This window comes from Ictalurus furcatus, chromosome 9 (genome assembly GCF_023375685.1).
Source record: "Ictalurus furcatus strain D&B chromosome 9, Billie_1.0, whole genome shotgun sequence".
Lineage (NCBI taxonomy): Eukaryota > Metazoa > Chordata > Actinopteri > Siluriformes > Ictaluridae > Ictalurus > Ictalurus furcatus.
In genome coordinates, this window is record NC_071263.1 from 5,278,789 (window position 1) to 5,298,349 (window position 19,561).

The 19,561-nt window shown below is 40.4% G+C and overlaps 1 protein-coding gene across 2 annotated transcripts; it reads left to right on the forward strand.

Annotated features, from left to right (window-relative positions):
• The first annotated feature begins 5,865 nt into the window (after positions 1-5,865).
• On the forward strand, positions 5,866-19,043 carry LOC128612638 (kelch-like protein 28). Of its 2 annotated transcripts, none has more exons than XR_008386771.1 (6): positions 5,866-6,274; positions 9,496-9,756; positions 9,919-10,556; positions 10,732-11,175; positions 11,418-13,477; positions 14,792-14,873. XR_008386771.1 is itself a non-coding variant. In XM_053632953.1 (6 exons), the coding sequence occupies exons 1-6, from the start codon at positions 6,113-6,115 to the stop codon at positions 16,243-16,245; spliced, it is 1,878 nt and encodes a 625-aa protein (XP_053488928.1). In that variant the 5' UTR covers positions 5,866-6,112; the 3' UTR covers positions 16,246-19,043. The 2 variants fall into 2 exon arrangements, 1 of the variants encoding a protein (XP_053488928.1); XM_053632953.1 differs by lacking the exon at positions 11,418-13,477 and adding an exon at positions 16,082-19,043 and having other exon boundaries at positions 14,792-15,000.
• The last annotated feature ends 518 nt before the right edge of the window (positions 19,044-19,561 follow it).

Sequence of the window (19,561 nt, forward strand, 5' to 3'; positions counted from 1 at the left end):
GATTAATAGTCATTGCGATCAAATTTTTCCTCCAGTTCAATTCTGCCAGTGAGGCAGAGTCCTGTAGTGTGGTTTCTCCTACTCAGTATGAGTCTTCTTAAATGCATCCATTTTTCACGTCTTGACTGTTGTACAGTCTGATATTAATGACAACTGAGATCCTACATGGTGACGTGGCTTACAGCGGGGATCATGTTCGTACAGTCTGACGAGCGACAGTCGCAAAGGACTATTCAAAATCGCACGGTGTGCACCCGACTTTAACTGTCAAGTACGACTTAACCCCAGGCTGAGGGGTAAGCTAGACGCTATTGGCTATTTAAAAAGAAGGGAGGAGCCACTTGATATGTCCTGCCCTGACTTCCTTTTTCAGTGTATAACACGTTGAATAATGCTGCACGAATCAAGGCACTTCGCAGGGACTTTAAATGTACACTCAGTGTCCAATTTAGTCTGGATTATATATCATGTGCAAAGTATGTCGAAACATACATTATGGCACAATTCAGGTAAATTCCTGAAGTGTAACAGAATATTCAAAACACCCCGCCCCTGCCTCACATCAACGCAAGAGTTTAAAATAAATGCTAAGAATTCAATGAAAGGTGCCAGAGTGGTGCATTGGCACGTCACAGCTCCAAGGGTTACTGTCTGTGTGGAGTTTTGTATGTTCTCCTCGTTTTCCTACGGGTTTCCTCTGGGCTCTCTGGTTTACTTCCAAAAACACAAAGGTAGAGGAATTGGCTACGCTATACTGACCCTAGTTGTGAATTAGTGTGTGAGTGTGTGTACATGATGCCCTGGCATGGACTGGTATCACATCCGGGGTCAATTCTCCCACCTTGCACCCAGTGTTGCCGGGATTGGCTCCGGATCCACCACAACCCTGACCAGCCCTGCTGAAAAGAAGAAAAAAAACCAACAAAAAACAATAGAAATCATCACAGAAATTCTAAAGGTTTCCTACCATTGAAAAACATCAGCTAACCATTAAAACCATTACCATTATTGGGCCTCAGTGGTATCCACTAGACATAACATGGCAACAAATTACCAGTAAAGGACAATTACAAGGACAAGGTTTCAGCAGGGACGATAACGCGGTTACTCAAGTTAAATTGAACAAAAAGAATACAGTATACAATATAAGTAAGTGGGGAAAGAGAGAGGAAACATTTTTTGGCCTACACGAGGAAAAAGTATTGCACTGTGCTAAAGTAACATGTGAAATGGCCAAGTATCAATGGAAAAAACTATATGGCCAAAAGTATGTAGACACCTGACCATCACACCCATATGTGGTTCTTACCCAAACCCACAATTGTATAGGATGTATTTGTATACTGTAGCATTACAGTTTACCTTCCCTGAATCTAAGAGGCCCAAACCTGTTCAAACATGACAGTGACACTGTGAACATGGTTTGCCAAGGTTGGAGCAGAAGATCTCGAGTTGGCCTGCACAGATCCCTGATCTCGACTCCACTGAACTCCTTTGGGATGAATTTGAAAACCGACTGCGCCCCAGGCCTCCTCACCAGAAATCAGTGCCTGACCTCACTATGCTCTTGTGGCTGAATGATCACAAATCCCCACAGCCACGTTCCAAAATCTAGTGGAAAACCTTCCCAGGAGAGTGGAGGTTATAATATTTATGCAAATGGAGACTAAATCTGAAATGGGATGTTCAAAAACGCACATATATGTGTAATGGTCAGGTGTCCACATACTTTTGGCTATATAATGTCCAATGAATGTAAAGTGACTTATAATCAGACTCAGATCAAAGCCAAACTCAGATCAAGTGACAGATAGTAACTTACATACAGATAATACCCTAATTTATCTTATCATCAGGTGCACAATTTTCCAACCAAAAAAATTAATAACCTATTTGGGGAAAACTGCAGTCAAAGCTCTATTACAACACAAAGAATGAGGAGAAACTTCTTCCCGCAGACCATTCAGGCCCTCAACCAGGACAACACCTAGGACTATTTATACACATGCATATAAATACAGACCTTAGATTTCTCTGCACAACACCCACACACCCAACATTCCTGTCAATACACATGGCATATCCTGTAGTTATAAATATTTATTGTATTGTATTGCAGCTTTTTCACTGCAGCTACCTCAGCTGGATGTTGCACAGCATTGTATTGCACATACAACTGCACATATCTGCACTTTATACCGCATATATATACATATAGTTAATACATTTTTTGCATTTTATCTTTTTTATCTATATTTTTAGATTAATCTTTTAATATTTCTATGTAAGTTAATTCACAGGACAGTCATAAAAAGCATTTCACTGTACGTCGTACTGTGTAGGGTTGTGTGTGACTGATAAAATTTGGTTTGATTTGATTTGAAATGATACTGATACTTATAATATTTTGTACCACTAAAATATGCAATACACAAATATTTTTGAGTTGTATTTTGTTTTATGTTTTTATTGTTGTATGTTTTATACTGGTGCACAGCTAATTAGCTACAGTTAATACTTTCTTTTATCCTTTTTATCAGGTACAGATATGTAATTTTGTTGTTTACTGACAAGTTAATTTGTTGCTATGCACAGTTTGTCAGCCACCTTCTACGCTGGTATTAAGTGGCAAAGGACGACCATAGTATCACCACCAGATATTACTTTGATGGTGGACCATTCTCTGCACTGCATTGGTACATGGTACTGACATGGTAGTGTGTGTGAAACTGGAATAATTGTATTAGACCCAGCAGCATTGCACAAATTTCAATAAGTCAGGGTTCTCCTTTATAACATCAGGAGAATCTGGGAAATTCTCTGCATGGAGACCATTCAGGTGACTATTCAGTCACCTTCTCGACATCTCGGAAATGGACTACTGCAAACTCATTCCTATACTCACATACTCACCACTGATCCAGAATGCAGCTACACATCTTGTTTTCAACCTCCCTGAGTTCTCTTACATTGCCGTATTCCCTCTTGGCTTCCTGTACCTATCCACATCAGATTTAAAACATTGATACTTGACTACATAGCCAAAAACAAACCAGTCCCTGTACCTGAAGACACGGTGTTCCCTTCGAGCCTCTAGCCTCTAGCACAGTTTTAACCCACCATCCCAGATAGAAGCAAGTCATGCATCAAGAGTCTTCTCTGTGCTTGCACCCAGGTGCTGGAATGAACTGATCCATTTACACTAATGCAAAACCCACTGAAATACCACTGCCATGTCAATGTCACTGCTGTGCTGAAAATGGTCCACTGGTGTAATAATATCTGGTCAGCAGTGATCACTGGTGGTCACTTCACACTAATGGACAGGGTTCATTATACTTACTGTATATATACGGTATCTAAAATTATATTACGCATGTAGAAATACTAACCAAATTAGATAAATTAAAGCAAAAAAAAAAAACTGTTTTAATAACTGCATTCATATACTAGATATCCTCCAGATACAAGTGTGTGCTACTACAGTCTATCTTATGTACAATATGCAAATACATACAATATGCAATAGGCATACATACTTGTATTGTATTTTTTATTGTTGTGAAATATGTATTTTATGCTGGTGCATGTTCTCGTGTCTAATTGCAGTGCAGGACATACTAAAATAACATTTTCCCTACATTATAGTCCCAGTTTCATTGATGATCGCTGCGTGTCACCTCTGGACAACAGCTTCAGCCCTTTTTTTTTTTGAAGTATGATTACACCTCTAAATAACTAAATAAGCCACAGAACTTTCCAATACAGTAAATTATGTCTATCGCTAAGCTAATCGAGTTCAAACTAATGCTAAAAAGTTTGATACTTTTAGCATTGTTATAGACTAACCAAACGATGGAACAAAACATAAGTAGACCTGACCACAGGATTAATACTAGATGAAACTTAAACTTTAAAATACTTATGTCTTTACTCCTGTACTCATATCAGAATAAACAAGTTATGCAGAACTTTGAACCAGTGTGTGTATGAAATATGTAGATGAGGTGAAGAAAATTAATTTGGCACATGGAAAATGTTCATTTTTGAGAAAATGACCCATAAATGTAACACCAGCAATTTAACAGGATCCTAGAAAACAGTTAATCTTTTAATATGAATCATTACATTATGTAGGAATTGTCGACTATATGGCCCTAACCCTGGTCATGTAGTTCTCCCTGTCCTGCACATTTGAGTGTTTTCCCTTCCCCCAACACACCTGACTAAACTAATCAGTTAATTAACACTGAGTTGAGAAAACACTCAAATGTACAGGGACATGGAGTACTCCAAGAACAGTTTTGGGAACCTGCGATATGGACGACTTCCAATGCTTTCCAATGACATACGATTCAGTTTGGAGATATTTAAACATCTGTCGTATTTCTGTTAGACATGCAACAATCGCACAACTTTGATTGATTTTAGTAATGTTTAATTGAACAAGTGAACTGAATTGAGACAACAATCATAAATCGATTATTATCTATTATACTTTTCAATTATTGTTGAAAAAGGACAGGTATATGAAAATATTATGTGTTGTCATGTGTATTTCATACTATACTACATCTCCAACAGGGTTTTTTTTAGACTGATTGTACTTTTAGTCCCTGACCTAGTGACCCAGTATCAGGATGTATTTACTGATAGTGAATTCAGTTGAATTCCTGACTAAATCTGCGTCTGCTAAATGGCATACAAGTAAACATGTCATCCATCCATCCATTTTCTGTAGCACTGATCCTACACAGGGTCGTGGGAAGCCTGGAGACTATCCCAGGGAACTCAGGGCACGAGGTGGGGACACCCTGGATGGGGTGCCAACCCATCGCAGGGCACAATCACACACATTCACTCACCAATTCATAGCCTACAACACGTTTTTGGACTGGGGAAGGAAACCAGAGTACCCAGAAGAAACCCCTGAAGTACAGGGAGGACATGCGCACTCGCACACACAGGGCAGAGGCGTGATTCGGATTCCCAACCCTGGAGGTACGAGGCAAACATGCTAACCACTGAGCCACTGTGCTCAACTAAAAAATAATGCAAGGTGATTTGCCTATAACTGTAATACTTTGAAAGTAGTCCTTCTGTCCATTATTATCATTTGTGAATTAATGATAGGACAACTCCAGATTCTGAACAAAGTTGGCCACATTTTGAATGGAGGCTACTAAATTGAATTGCATCATATCGTATTGTACTGTATGTGGTATTGTCCAAATTTTTAAAAAAATATTTGTTGCTTTATGAACTGGAATCATATTGTATTAAGCAGATTCAGTGGCATTGTCAATTCAGTGGTTAGCATGTTCGCCTCACACCTCCAGGGTTGGGGGTACAATTCCCGCTGCGACCGTGTGTGCATGTTCTCCCCGTGCTGCGGGGGTTTCCTCCGGGTACTCTGGTTTCCTCCAATCCAAAGACATGCATGGTAGGCTGATTGGCATGCTCAAAGTGTCCGTAGTGTATGAATGGGTGTGTGAATGGACACCCCTTGCAGGGTGTACCCCACCTTGTGCCCGATGCTCCCTGGGATAGGCTGCAGGCTTTCTGCAACCCAGGATAAGTGGTATAGAAAATGGATGGATGGATAGATGGATGTATTGTCTGGAAGCCTGAGGTTTACACCCCTAATTTCTGAATGTTTGGTATAGTTACAGCAACTGAGTACAACGGTATATGAAAATGTACCCTAATTATGCCAATGGAAAAAGACAATACTTGTCTTGTCATATGTTTTTCATACTATACTACCTCCGCAACAGGGTCGCTGACCTAGTGAACCAATATCAGGCTGTATTTATTGATAGTGACCTTAAAGCACTTCTGTAAGTTGCTCTGGATAAGGGTGTGTGCTAAATGCCATACATGTAAAAATTTTAATTTATTATTATTATAGTGGATATTATATAAAATATCATCATCAAAATGACATTTGAAAGCATTTATATTGCCTGTTCTGCAGATATAAATTCAACTATATCAGCTGCACATTTCTGTAGAATAAGTCATATACACGTGTTATGGCGTGATTGCGTGCTGGTGCGGGTTCTCATGTTTTCGTCAGACGCGTGAGCTGGTTTTTTTTTTTTTTTTTTTGATGCTCTGTGGTCCCGGAAGTGACGCAGGCGAAGCGAACCTCCTTTTTTGTGTTTGTTTTGCAGACAGACGCTGGAGGCTTCTTCCACTGGTGCCGTGTAAGACCTCCACTATCGCAATACATCTCACTCACCCACCCGTCCGAGAGCAGCCCTGGATACAGGTACTCACTAGCAGTTCATTGACATCTTTAATATTTATAACGCCACCGTGGAACAGAAAAATAACAAAAACAACACGGTGTTCGACTAGCTTTGTTGCTAACGCTAGTGCATGTAGCCTAGCAATGTTTATTTTTAGCAACAGTTGTAGCTAGCCAACGGTATCCACTAATAGCTAGCATGTTAGCGACCTAATTTTAACCGCCTAGCTGAAGTTAACTTGGATGTCATACTCCGAATTCAGCTGATTTGGTTATTGATAGCTACTGTTTTATAAATTTTTATGTTGGAGTGACAATAATTGAGCTGTTAACTAATAATAAACGGTGTGTTTTCGGAGTCTTGTAGCGTTTTATCATCATGCTGGGTGTTAAACTGTCATTTATGAGCTAGAACCTAGGACAGTTGCGTTTCCTAGCTTCTAGTCAACAACAAAGCAATTCCCTGTGACTGCATCCTTTTAAAAGTTCAATAGTCAATATTTTTCATTTCTTACTAATACAAATAATGTGGGAAATTATGTAGAAATGATTTAAAAAAATTTATGCTATTGTCTCAGAACAATTTTATTACGTAGATGGGGAAAAAAACCCTAGTTTGTTTTTCTTTGGATTGGCTTCTTGTTAGTTATTTTATAGACACGCCCCCAACCCCCCATCACATCCTCATAAATCATTATGAGGAGAAGATGCATGTTTATAGAGTTCTAACTTTTTTAACTTTCAGCCAGTTGGACGTCTGATTTCGCTTGTAAGTGATGTCATGGCATTCCTCGCTAATGGGGACTCTGGTACTGCTAGCATGCTAACTCTAGTTGAGCCACGAATTTTCTGGGGCGGAACTTTGTGTACATGAGTGGTAATGGGAGTAAGACCACGCCCGTTTCTACCCATGTACACAAAGCTCCGCCCCCCTCAACTAAATAAAGCTATATCAACTGTTTTAAAGTCAAGTTACAACTCTATAAAATGCAAGTTCTCCTCATAATGATTTAAGCCTCTGGTATACTTCATTTTTTCACGCATATGCGCACAGTCATACGCATAGCTTTTCAACGTATACTCCATTTGACATGTATGCCTACACAGGCCGTTGACACATGCGCAGACACATGTGCATTATGACAACTTGCATTACTCCTCCTGGCCTGGAGTCAGTACAGAGCAGTAAAGGACTGAAGAACGACAACGAAGAAGAATCATAACAAAATGAAGAACAATGCTTGGGCAATCTCTCGCCATGATTAGCACACATATACAAATCCTTATACTCTTTAAGGCTAGAATTACACATGCGGGTACTTTCTAACCTGTGCTCATTTCCGTCACTTCTGTTTATTCCATTTTTTCTTCAACTACCTTGACAATCAACGGCCCTGGGTAAATGTTGCCACCTTGTAGAGCAGTTAAATGAATGCAAAAGAATTAAACGTGCATGGGCGACCTGCGCGTGCAGATTATGTGCGGTTAGAAAAGTCAGGTGGCGCATGTACTCTGTTAATGATGAAATTTGCGTAACGCGTACTCTACACTGTTCCTATCGTACGCATAAAACGTGAAGCATACTTTCTACTTTATTCGGGTGTGAAGGGATGTTGGGGGTGTGTCCAATAAATGACTGACAAACCAACCTTCCAGACAGGAAGGCAGGTTTCCAAACTGTTTTTATTTTCTGGCACAAACGAAACGTGTTCTCACACAGTCTGTTATAGAATCCTGCCGAGAGTTGATTCAAGATTTGACATCTCGTACAGTGTCACAAGTATCCTAATAATCAATCGTCTTTATCACACAGTGTAAAACCAGCTTTACACTTAATGAGATCCAAAAAAGTGGCTCATAGGGTGGGTCATTTGAATGAGGATATTCATATTTCTTACTTAAAAAATGTATTAAAGACTGCGTATATGAGAATTTCTTGTCACAGTTAATAGCTTTTGCTTTATATGTTTACTTACCTTTTGAATGGCCTACTGTTTGTTGCAATTTAAACTTCAGGAATATGACCGCTTTTAAAAAGACTTTCATTCCGTCTTTGTAATATGACCGTCTTTTTCCAGAGATGCTATTCCTACAGCAGCAGCAGTATTCACTGTTGACACAGTTGGCTGGGTGAAGGAGGAGCACGTACAAACAATACTGTCCTATTATGTCCTGAGCTGTTAGAACCTATTGTGACCACTTTAAAGGGAAAAAAAACCCCAAGTGATGTAAAATGTAATTGCAGCTCCTTTTATACAACTACAATGATGACAAGATAAAGGATGCACAAATCTTTTGGAACAGTGTTTATTGCAGGTTTGGTATTGTTCGGTACAGAGCGTGCCTGGTATGTTTTATGCCGCGATCACGTGTTAAGGCTAATGCACGAGACGCGATTTCCCCAGTCACCAGCGAATTCTCGTGATGTTAATTTTTTTTTTTTTTCCCCCATCAAGGCTCCAATATTTTGAAGCGTGTTCAATTTTTCTCAGCGAAGAATTGCTCAGTGTGAACAAGCCCCTCTGGTACTAGTAGCAAGAACAGAGCTGAGAAACAGCCAATGAGAATCCAAGAGGAAAGCCAGTTCATCTGCTGTAATGCGCAGCAGATCCCTGAATCCAGTTTACCATCCTTTGTATTTATTTATTTGTTTATATGGGAGGGCCAGGGCAAAAATTTAAACACTATGATAGCTACTTTTTTTGCACTATACCTCCAGTTCTCATTGCAGAACAGACAAGCCTCGCTGCCCATGTCTCCCCAGCCAATATTTTTCTCTTATATGTTTGCTTATTTCTGCACAAAATCGTGGAAAAAAAAGTGTGATCGACAGCTCTTGCTTTTATTGTTGGTGACTGACACAGTGACTGTCATTCAAGTGAACATAAAAGTTCACCATTTTGTCTGTTTTATATATAACTTGGCAACAGAGATGGCTCAGTTACTATGAGAATATCAGTGCTGGCTATCAGACAGTACTCGCTTGGGTCATATACTATTGAAAAAGGGAAGATATCAATAAAGATTACATACACTCTTGTCAGCCTCAGTAATGCCTCATGCGCACTCTGCCACAATGTTTCCATGGGTCAGCAGTCGAAATTGTAAGCCGCCTAATTATGATGGACAAACATTACAAACCGTGCCGTCGGATTCTTCACGCGGTCGGTTTTGTAGCCGAGGGATTCCGAGCAGTTCGGAAGCTGATAAACGCTACAGTGATGCAATGTGTTTCTTAACAGATGGACCAGCAGGCCCAGTCCTATATGCTTGCCAGTCTGACGCGGCCTCACTCGGAGCAGCTGCTGCAAGGCCTACAGCTGTTACGGCAAGATCGTGAACTGTGCGACATCGTGCTACGCGTGGGCGATGCCAAGATCCACGCGCACAAAGTGGTGCTGGCCAGCATCAGCCCATACTTCAAGGCCATGTTTACAGGCAACCTATCCGAGAAGGAGACCTCAGAGGTTGAGTTTCAGTGCATCGATGAAGCTGCACTACAGGTAACACGCAAACTGGTTCACGCCCGAATGAAGTGACGAATAGTTTTAGGATTAACAGAGAAAGCTGCGTCTTTCAAATTTTTTATTTTTTTTTTTAGATGTAGCATAATTACTTGATTATAAAGCGTGCAGTCCTTAAATGTTTTCTGTCATGCTTTTTAGGCCATTGTGGAATATGCGTACACGGGGACGGTTTTCATCTCGCAGGAAACCGTGGAGTCTCTCCTCCCAGCTGCCAATCTCCTCCAGGTGAAACTGGTGCTAAAAGAGTGCTGCAGCTTCCTGGAGAGCCAGTTGGACGCCGCGAACTGCATCGGCATCTCGCGCTTTGCCGAGACATATGGCTGCCACGACCTCTGTCTGGCAGCCACCAAGTTCATCTGCGAGAACTTCGAGGAGGTCTGCCGGACAGAGGAGTTCTTCGAGCTGACCAGGGAGGAGCTGGATGAGATTGTGTCGAGCGATTGCCTCAAAGTGCTCACGGAGGAGACGGTCTTTTACGCACTCGAGTCATGGATCAAGTATGATCTGAGCGAGAGGCAGCAGTACCTGGCTCAGCTGCTACACAGCGTGCGGCTTCCTTTGCTCAGCGTCAAGTTCCTGACGCGTCTCTACGAAGCCAATCACCTCGTCCGGGACGACCACGCATGCAAACATCTTCTCAACGAGGCCCTTAAATACCATTTCATGCCAGAGCACCGGCTTTCCTACCAGACGGTGCTGTCCACCAGACCACGCTGTGCGCCGAAGGTTCTTGTTGCAGTAGGAGGCAAGGCGGGGCTTTTTGCCACTTTGGAAAGGTGAGCAGAGTAAACATTCATTCATGGGGCCATTTCTAAATTTGTGAAGCTTTTCAGCCATTAATATTATTGTTCTAGGGTTTAGGGATGTACGTGGGTTATTTGATTCTGTGCCGTTAGGGAGTCATTGGTTAATGACGTATATCGCTCTCTTATGTTGCTCACTCTTTGGCAGTATGGAGATGTACTTCCCTCAGACAGACTCGTGGATTGGCCTGGCCCCGCTCAGCATGCCCCGCTGTGAATTCGGCGTTGCCGTTTTGGACCAGAAGGTGTATGTAGTTGGTGGTATTGCCACACACGTGCGCCAGGGCATCAGCTACAGGCGGCATGAGAACACTGTGGAGAGATGGGATCCAGACAGCAACACCTGGTCCTCAGTGGAGCGCATGGCGGAGTCCAGGAGTACGTTAGGGGTGGTGGTGTTAGCAGGGGAGCTGTATGCACTAGGAGGTTATGATGGTCAGTACTACCTCCAGTCAGTGGAGAAATATGTACCCAAGGTGAAAGAGTGGCAGCCTGTTGCACCCATGACCAAATCACGCAGTTGCTTCGCCACCGCAGTGCTGAACGGTACGGTTTATGCTATTGGAGGCTACGGTCCTGCTCATATGAACAGGTGAGATATGGTTGCTTCTCTTTAATATTTCATTTATCTAATGATGGGTAAATGAATTTTCCTTTTATCAACTGAAAAGTTCATGATTTTTTCCCCCAAACAATATTTCCTAATATCAGTGCTGCAATGTTGAAGACCAAATGAGGTTTTATTCTGAAAAAAAAAAAACATGTCCATGTTGTGATGATTATAAAGTGACTTTTTAAATATCAGCGTGAATATACACTCACTTATTACTTTAGGGGCGGCTAAGGCTCAGTTGGTAGAGCGGGTTGTCCACTAATTGTAGGGTTGGCGGTTTGATTCCCGGCCTGCATGACTCCACATGCCGAAGTGTCCTTGGGCAAGACACTGAACCCCAAGTTGCTCCCGATGGCAAGTTAGCGCCTTGCATGGCAGCTCTGCTACCACTGGTGTGTGTGTGTGTGAATGGGTGAATGAGACACAGTGTAAAACTTTTTGGATAAAAGTGCTATATAAGTGCGCCATTTACTTTATTCGGAAACAGCATTGTATGGAGGACCAAACCTGCAGAAATTAAAAATAAATCAATAAATATATCCTATTATATTATATATTATATTATAGATACATAAATGTAATAATTGGTAAATATAACATTTGATTTAATAAATGGAAAAAATAAAAGAATAAATAAATAAAAGTTAAAAATAACCAGAATTATTTTTAAAAAATACAGAAAATATAATAATAATAATAAATGAAGGAAAAAGTTAATACAAAAATAAATTTAGGATTAAATGTAATTAAAAATGAATTTATTATAGCTCCATTAGAATGGGGATCCCCAGGGATTTTGACACACAACAGTCTATATAGTTTACTCATAATGGTGCAATAAAGAAAAGCACCTCAGAATGCTTAACACGTCGAACCTTGAGGCGGACAGGCTGAAAAAGCAGAAGACCACGTCAGGTTCTGCTTCTGTCAGCCGGGAACAGGAAGCTGAGGCTGCAGTGGGCACAGGCTCACCAAAATTAGACAGTTGAAGATAGAAAAACATAGCCTGTTCTGTTGAATATCGATTTCTACTGAGGCACACAGATGGTAGGGTCAGAATTTGGCACCAACAGAATGATCCATGGACACAATCTGCTTTGTGTCAACAGTCCAGGCTGGTGGAGGTGGTGGAATGGTGTGGGGAATGTTTTTTTTGGCACACTTTGTGCCCCGTTAATACCAATCAATCATCGCTTGAATGTCACATCCTGTTTGAGTATTGTTGCTGATCATGTGCATCCCTTCATGACCACAATTTCCCCATCTTCTAATGACTTCTTCCAGCATGATAATGCACCTTGTCACAAAGCAAAAGTCGTTTCAAACTGGTTTCATGAACATGACGACGAGTTCAGCGGATCTGAATCCAGTAGAACTGTAGATCCAGTAGATCTTTGGGATGTGGTAGGACTGGAGATTCACAGCAGGAGTCGTGTGATGCAGTCATATCAACATAGGATCTCCAGAATCTCAAAGGAATGTTTCCAACATCTTGTAGAATCCATCCCAAGAAGAATTGAGGCTGTTTCGAGAGCAAAAGCGAGGCCTTACGATAAAGTGCTCGGTGAGTGTAGGTAAAAATGACGGCCACTGATGATGTAAAATCAGCAATTCAGGGTTTTGCTTCCTTGAAAGTGACATTGGGTAATTATGATAGCGGACGAATTTCATAGATTAAAAAGTCTTACTTCTAGAACGTCATAGAATATATGAAATGATCTAGTAGAGGTGATTAAAAAGGAGTGTTATTGTGTCATTTTTGCCTGTAGAGCTGTCAAGCCAAGGAAACTGAAAACAATGTCAGATTAATAATGTACCAAAACATTGAACTGTGTCCACTCAGTCCAGTGACTTTGTCTGATTGGTGGCCAAGGTGAAGACTAATCTATGAGTTTCAGTGCTTGTAGGTGTACATGTGAGTTTCCTGGATCCCATGAGGTGCATTTATCTATCTATCTGTTTGTTTATTTATTTATTTAAAGAATTTCTAGGAGGTGAAAAAAAACCCCAGTACAGGACATACAGGTGGAGTATAACATATTGAATCATGTCAAGCAGCTGGTTTCAAAAGTGAAGTGGTTTTATTAGCTTCCCAGTGTTCAAATCACCAAAGACAAATCCACCAGAGGCAAATCCATTCTTCTAAACGCGAGAACAGGCGAGGCAAAAAGCAGAACACATTGTACAGTTCTATTACTGAAATCTGTGACCCCTCACGACTTCACTCACTGGAGAGATGGTTTGTTGTGCTGTCTCCTTGACCCGAGATTTCTCTCATGAGGTATTGTTTATAGCTAGAGAGCACACTGTCGCTACAGGTTGGGAATTTGTTTCTGTGAACACTTATTTATTTATTTATTTATTTATTTATTTAAATTTAAAATAAATGTTTGTGGTAGGGCTGCTCGATTATGGCAAAAATCATAATCACGATTATTTTGGTCAATAGTGAGATCACAATTATTAAACGTGATTACTCATTGACTGTGGAAACATCATACATTTATTGAACAAAAACTTTTTTTATTGTATTTTTAACAGTGGATTTCCTTGAATATAATTCAACTGAAAAAAATAGTAAAACAAAGTTAAATATTTTATATATATATATATATATATATATATATATATATATATATATATATATATATATATATATATATATATATATATAATATAACGCTTAAATAATGTAAAAATAAATTTGATCACTATACCTCTACATGTACTTTCTGTACTTGTTTGAGCTATGGATAGTTACTTACATTCTGGGTTTTTTCATACTTTTGCATGTAATTTCTGCATTTTCCGCACGTCACATGAATCGTATCGCGAGAAATTAACTTTAAACTTCCTTTGCCGATGAAATTCTGTCTCCTGGTTTAGATCGGCCTGTAGTTTCTCACTATTAGTGAGCTCTAGAAAGGAAATGAGCGTATTTAGACCAGCTGTCATGATGCTAGAGGAAAGGAGTTTTCCAACGATGCCATTTCTTCTCATTCCACATCGGACTCCTTGAAACCAAATGGTTTCCAAACGGCTGAAACGGTCGAAGCTTTCTTGTCGACCAGACTCTCTTTCTGTCATCTTGGCTCAAGCTGAATTAAAAATGCCGCAGCCTGGCGGGGAGCGAGTTTGGCCTTTTAGGGAGAGGCGAAAGCGCGCCGCTGTAAAGAAAAATGGCGTGCGGTTTTTAAAAAGACAAAACGTGAACATCACGAAACGGAACGCGGCACAATGATCGTTTTATCTTCATTATTTTCTTTGCATAATCGTCGGCGGCTGTAATCGAAACTGAAATCGAAAATTCGATTAATCGCACTGCCCTAGTTGGTGTGTTGTAATCATGGCACCACACTGATTCCGAGCGAGTCCACAGTTTCTAACAGTGCAAACGCAAATACTTCAGTAGGTTGGATTATTAATGTATTTTTTGTTTTGTTGTTCTCTTAGCTTACCAAAACTGGTCTGTTGTAATGTTTTGGACTATATGTAATCTGGGGAAATGGAAATTTTAAAGAATCTGTTTATATTACATATAAACGTTCTTGTTTAAAACCTTTTTTAATATATATATTTTTTTGTTTCTGTGCAGTGTGGAGCGCTATGACCCCAGCAAGGATTCCTGGGAAATGGTAGCACCCATGGCTAACAAAAGGATAAACTTTGGAGTGGGAGTCATATTAGGGTTTATATTTGTCGTTGGCGGACATAACGGCGTGTCACATTTGTCCAGCATCGAAAGATACGACCCTCACTTGAACCAGTGGACAGCATGTCGACCCATGAACGAACCCCGCACAGGTGAGGAATAATAATCCACCTACGATCTATAGCCAAAAGTTTGTGGACACCACGAACGGGTTTCATCTCCAACTAAAATCTAGCACGCCTATCCTATAGATCAGTGGTTCTCAACACGGGGGGGTGGAAGGAGAGCGCAAGTTGTTTTCAAGAAAGAAAACACAGACAGGTCATAATTTGGGTGCTCTGTGTATTTTATTGCTTTTCAAATAGAATGTGCGTAAATGGAAAAACCCCGCGTTACCTCTCCTTCTGCATTTTCTTTTTTGCTGGGGAGAGGCAGAGCTTAGTCTGCACTCACACCTCTCTCTGCGTCTGCTCTGTTCAGTGAGAGGCTGAGAGCCGGAGCAGCACGTCCCGGTGATCGCACGGCAGCTGATATAGACTTGAACGTAAAAAGAAGCAAGAGCAGGTGTCCTAATGATTGATTTAACAACGTCATGGATAACGAGACGTGCCCTTTGTCCCAATTTACATCATTCATATGCGAATGTTTTTAGAACGATGTCCGACGACTGGAATGCAACATGTTTTACATGTAAAATAGTCCACGTTATTACAACCTAGTTCTCTTGTTCAAAGTAGTTATGGTGTTCAGAAACATTTTTGATCATTCATCTTCCAGACCTGTCTGTTATATAGTTTTATAAAAATTATTTAAAAAATCATAAAAGTTATGAAAGGTAATTTTTTTAAAAAAGTACAAAAACACAAAAGCAAAAAAAAAAAAATCTATCTAAAAAGATTATAGATTATGTTATATATAGATAGATTTTACATAAAATATATAATCATTATACCTGGTCTCTTCCACTGTAGGGTGGGGGGGGAGCGTGCCACGTGATAGGGGAGGCTGGGGGGGACTTTAGTTACAAAAGGTTGAGAACCTCTGGTGTAGCTCAACTCTCTTGATCAACTTTTGCTCATAAAAAAAACAACAACAATCTGTTAGTGGTCCTATCGCATTAGGGCTGAAATCAACGGAAATTACATTACAGATCTAGGGCCCTTAAGACACCTTTACACAACAGCATGTTCCCAGAGCAAGCCCTTTGATTATGCTGTGCATCTCTTAACACAGGGGTCGGCTCGGCCATCGTGGACAACTGCCTCTATGTGGTGGGGGGTCATTCAGGGTCATCTTACCTGAACACAGTACAGCGCTACGACCCCATCTCGGACAGCTGGCTGGACTCCAGTGGCATGATGTACTGCCGCTGTAACTTCGGCCTTACTGCCCTTTGACCCCTGGGGCAGTCGTAGGAGTCACTTTTTATTTGGAAAGAAAGACAACGATTGTTTGCATTTGTTTTGATCTACTTCCCCATTCATCTTTGGAGCTGCGTTCCTCAGAAGGTTGCGTGGAAAAAGAGAAGCACCGTCCTGCTCCAGATTCTGCGGGTCGGAGAAGTCGAGGCGGCAGCCCCGCCCCCCCCACCCAGATGTTTTTTTCAGGGTGAAAATGCGAGAAAAGAGACTTCTCCAAAGCTGTATGGGCTCTACAAAGGACTAGAAAGTGCTGAACGGCAGGAGACGTTCAGCAACATGCGGTTTCTCGGGTGGCATTGTGGCATTTGTCTGTGCTAATGCCATTCATTTTCTGAGCACTCTCTCTTTTTTTTTTTTCTTTTTTTTTTTTTTTTTTTTGTAAATCCAGCTCCAGGTGCAGCTAGCACCTTTAATTTCAGTTTGTCTCCAGGTCTATGCCTGTAGATGATGTGTATGCATGTCATGGAAAGAATGAAATATTTGTGTGTGTGTGTGTGTGTGTGTGTGTGTGTGTGCGCGCGCGTGCGTGCGTGTGCGTGCAGGACAAGCACTCAGGCTCGGGGTTGAAATCACCGGCCAAGTTTGAAACGTCTGCATCTAAAGTAGTGCTTCACAACAAACTTTATTCACACTTAAAAAGGGCTGCCTTTCTTTCAACTTGTATATAGTTTGACTAAAGAATATAGAATATATGCTCCAGTGCATTGCCTGTAAATGTTATCTGCACTGGTGTGTGAGTGTGTGGACTGAATATATTCATTTTTCACTGCAGTCTCTTAAGAAATCTTCCAAGTTCTACACGTCTTTTCCTCGGTAGCTGTAGAACATTTTGTTTTCGGTTTTGTTGTAAATGTACATATTTTGCCGTCCATGCCACGCCTTTATTCCAACCTTTTTCTCTTTCAAGTGTTTCAATGCGACTGTCTTTTTGTTTCGTTTGGTTTTTTTTAACCATCGCAGAGGTGTGGGAGTAAAAATCTACTGGTGCTAGTTAATAATTCAGGATTCATTTCTTTTGTCTGTCATTTCACGAAAGCGTATTTGATCGAATTTTTTATTTGCATGTTTGTTGTGTTCTGTTACTTTTTATTTATTTAAAAAAAAAAAAAAAAAAAAAAGATGCTCCATCAGTGTTCATATGCTCCTGTGCAATAACATCACTCTTCATGAATTATTTCCAGCTCAGCACCTGGGACTGTAGCGTACGACGTGTTCGGTTTTTCCACAGGAAACAGTTCTAACATTTCACATCGTTACTGAAACGACTTGGCCTTTCAAATCCAAATCCTGACTTTATGTAGTTTATGTAGAATTATGTACATTCAATCGAATTCAGTTAAATCCAACAAATGTAACTCCGACCAAATATCAGGTTACGTGAGATTGACACGTTCACGTTAGATTCAATCAGTCTCTGTATTAATCATAGTGCATATCAGCCTTTATGTTTCTGCACTGGTTCTCTAAAGCAGAGCCTTAATCAAATAAACTACACTGGCGTCAACAGTTGGAAATAATATAACCCCAGTTCCAAAAAAGTTGGGACGCTGTTACTGACCTGTTGCCAATTAACCTAATGCTGTTTCTTTTTAGTAACACTACTTTTCCAGCCATTTGTTGCCCCGTCCCAACTTTTTTGAGACATGTTGCGGCCATCGAGTTCAAAATGACCTTATTTTTTTTTGAAGGTGATGTCATGACTGTCCTTGCTAACGGTGATTCTAGTTGAACCACTAAATTTTCAGTCCCTGCAGTATTTCACCATTTTGCCATCGCAGAAAAATCGACCCGTAATCAAACAGACCTCCGTGACATTCGGAGGAGCTTGCGATTTTTCAAAAATTACCGCAGATGTTCCGCAGATTTCGTCCGAGACACGTCTTGCGACGTCATCGCGGCGCGCAGTTCAACCTGTTCGATTCACATGTGTCGAACGTGAGTACAGCTAATACGTCTCATTTACCAACAAACATCACTGCGAAAGGCCGATTCGACTAGTTTTCCGCAAAAAAAGAAAAAAAAGCACAAAAAAATCCTCAAATTGCATCGCAAATTTTGTAAAATGTAACCATTAGAGTCGTGCTTTCTTACCGACTGCACCTCCGAGACTAAGTGTAATAACGTTATGTAATGTTTTTAATGTGCTGCAAATCATTAAAAAGGCGTTCTCCAAAATTCCGATTGGTGCGCACGTACATGGAGACGCACACGTCAGCGTGAAGAAGGGCTTACGTATCAACGTGTTCAAAGCTCTTATACTCCACTATATAAGCCTATAATCTGGCAAGAGAACACCATATTTCCTTGAGTGGTATTTGCACATGAGTGTAGTTACAGATGGAGCTCTGCATTGCACTTATTAAACACTTTAATACTTTGTGTGATATGTCTAGAATACATTTACGTTGAAGGCATTTAAATGATGCAATAAAACCATTTTGGTTTGGTTTTTTTTTTTTTTTTTGGTTTGTTTTTGTTGAAAACAAAATGCTGTGACCTGAAATATATATGGCTTTCTCTTTTCTTTTTTACTTTCTTTTTTGTTTCCCCTCATTTCATACTGAGAATCAGATTTTGCCTTTGTTCCTATTGGTACTGACATAAGGAGCGCTTAAACATATTTTTAAAATATTTTTTTTTTAATAAAGCACTCAAATATCCATTTTTTTTCTCTCCTAAACTGTAACCCACAACACTGGGTTTTGGACTACCAAAGCAAAGAGGCATGAAATTCATTCAAAAGTGGTTCCCTAACCCCCCCCCCCCCCCCCCCCCCCCCCGTCTGATCAGTTAACATAATAACAGAATAAACATCAACTGATTTTTACGAGGAAGTCAATAGAAAAGCATCAAAGATCAGCACGGTCTTACATCAGCAATAATTCTATTAATCATTCTTGAGTAATACTGACTTTGGTTCCCTGAAAACATCCATTCGTAGGTACGTACAACTTTTAAGGACAAAATATTCAGGGCAGTTTTACACGATTTAGTTGATCGGATCGTCAAAGACGCAGTCGAGTGAGTTAACGAGCAAGCGGTTCTTATTTAAGGACATGAAATTAACCACGTGCTATTTGCTAATAATAAATGTACTATTGATGTCATAATAATGCCATCTCATTATCGTTGTTTGTGCATAGAAAGGAGAAGAAAAAAAAACAGACAAAAAAATATATATCACGCTGGCGTGATCTGGTGTTTGCCATGTGTTTATGAAATGTCTCGTCTTGTTTGTTGCATGCAGTAATGACTCCTTGAAACTTTGTAACGATGCTTCTTTCTTTACGAT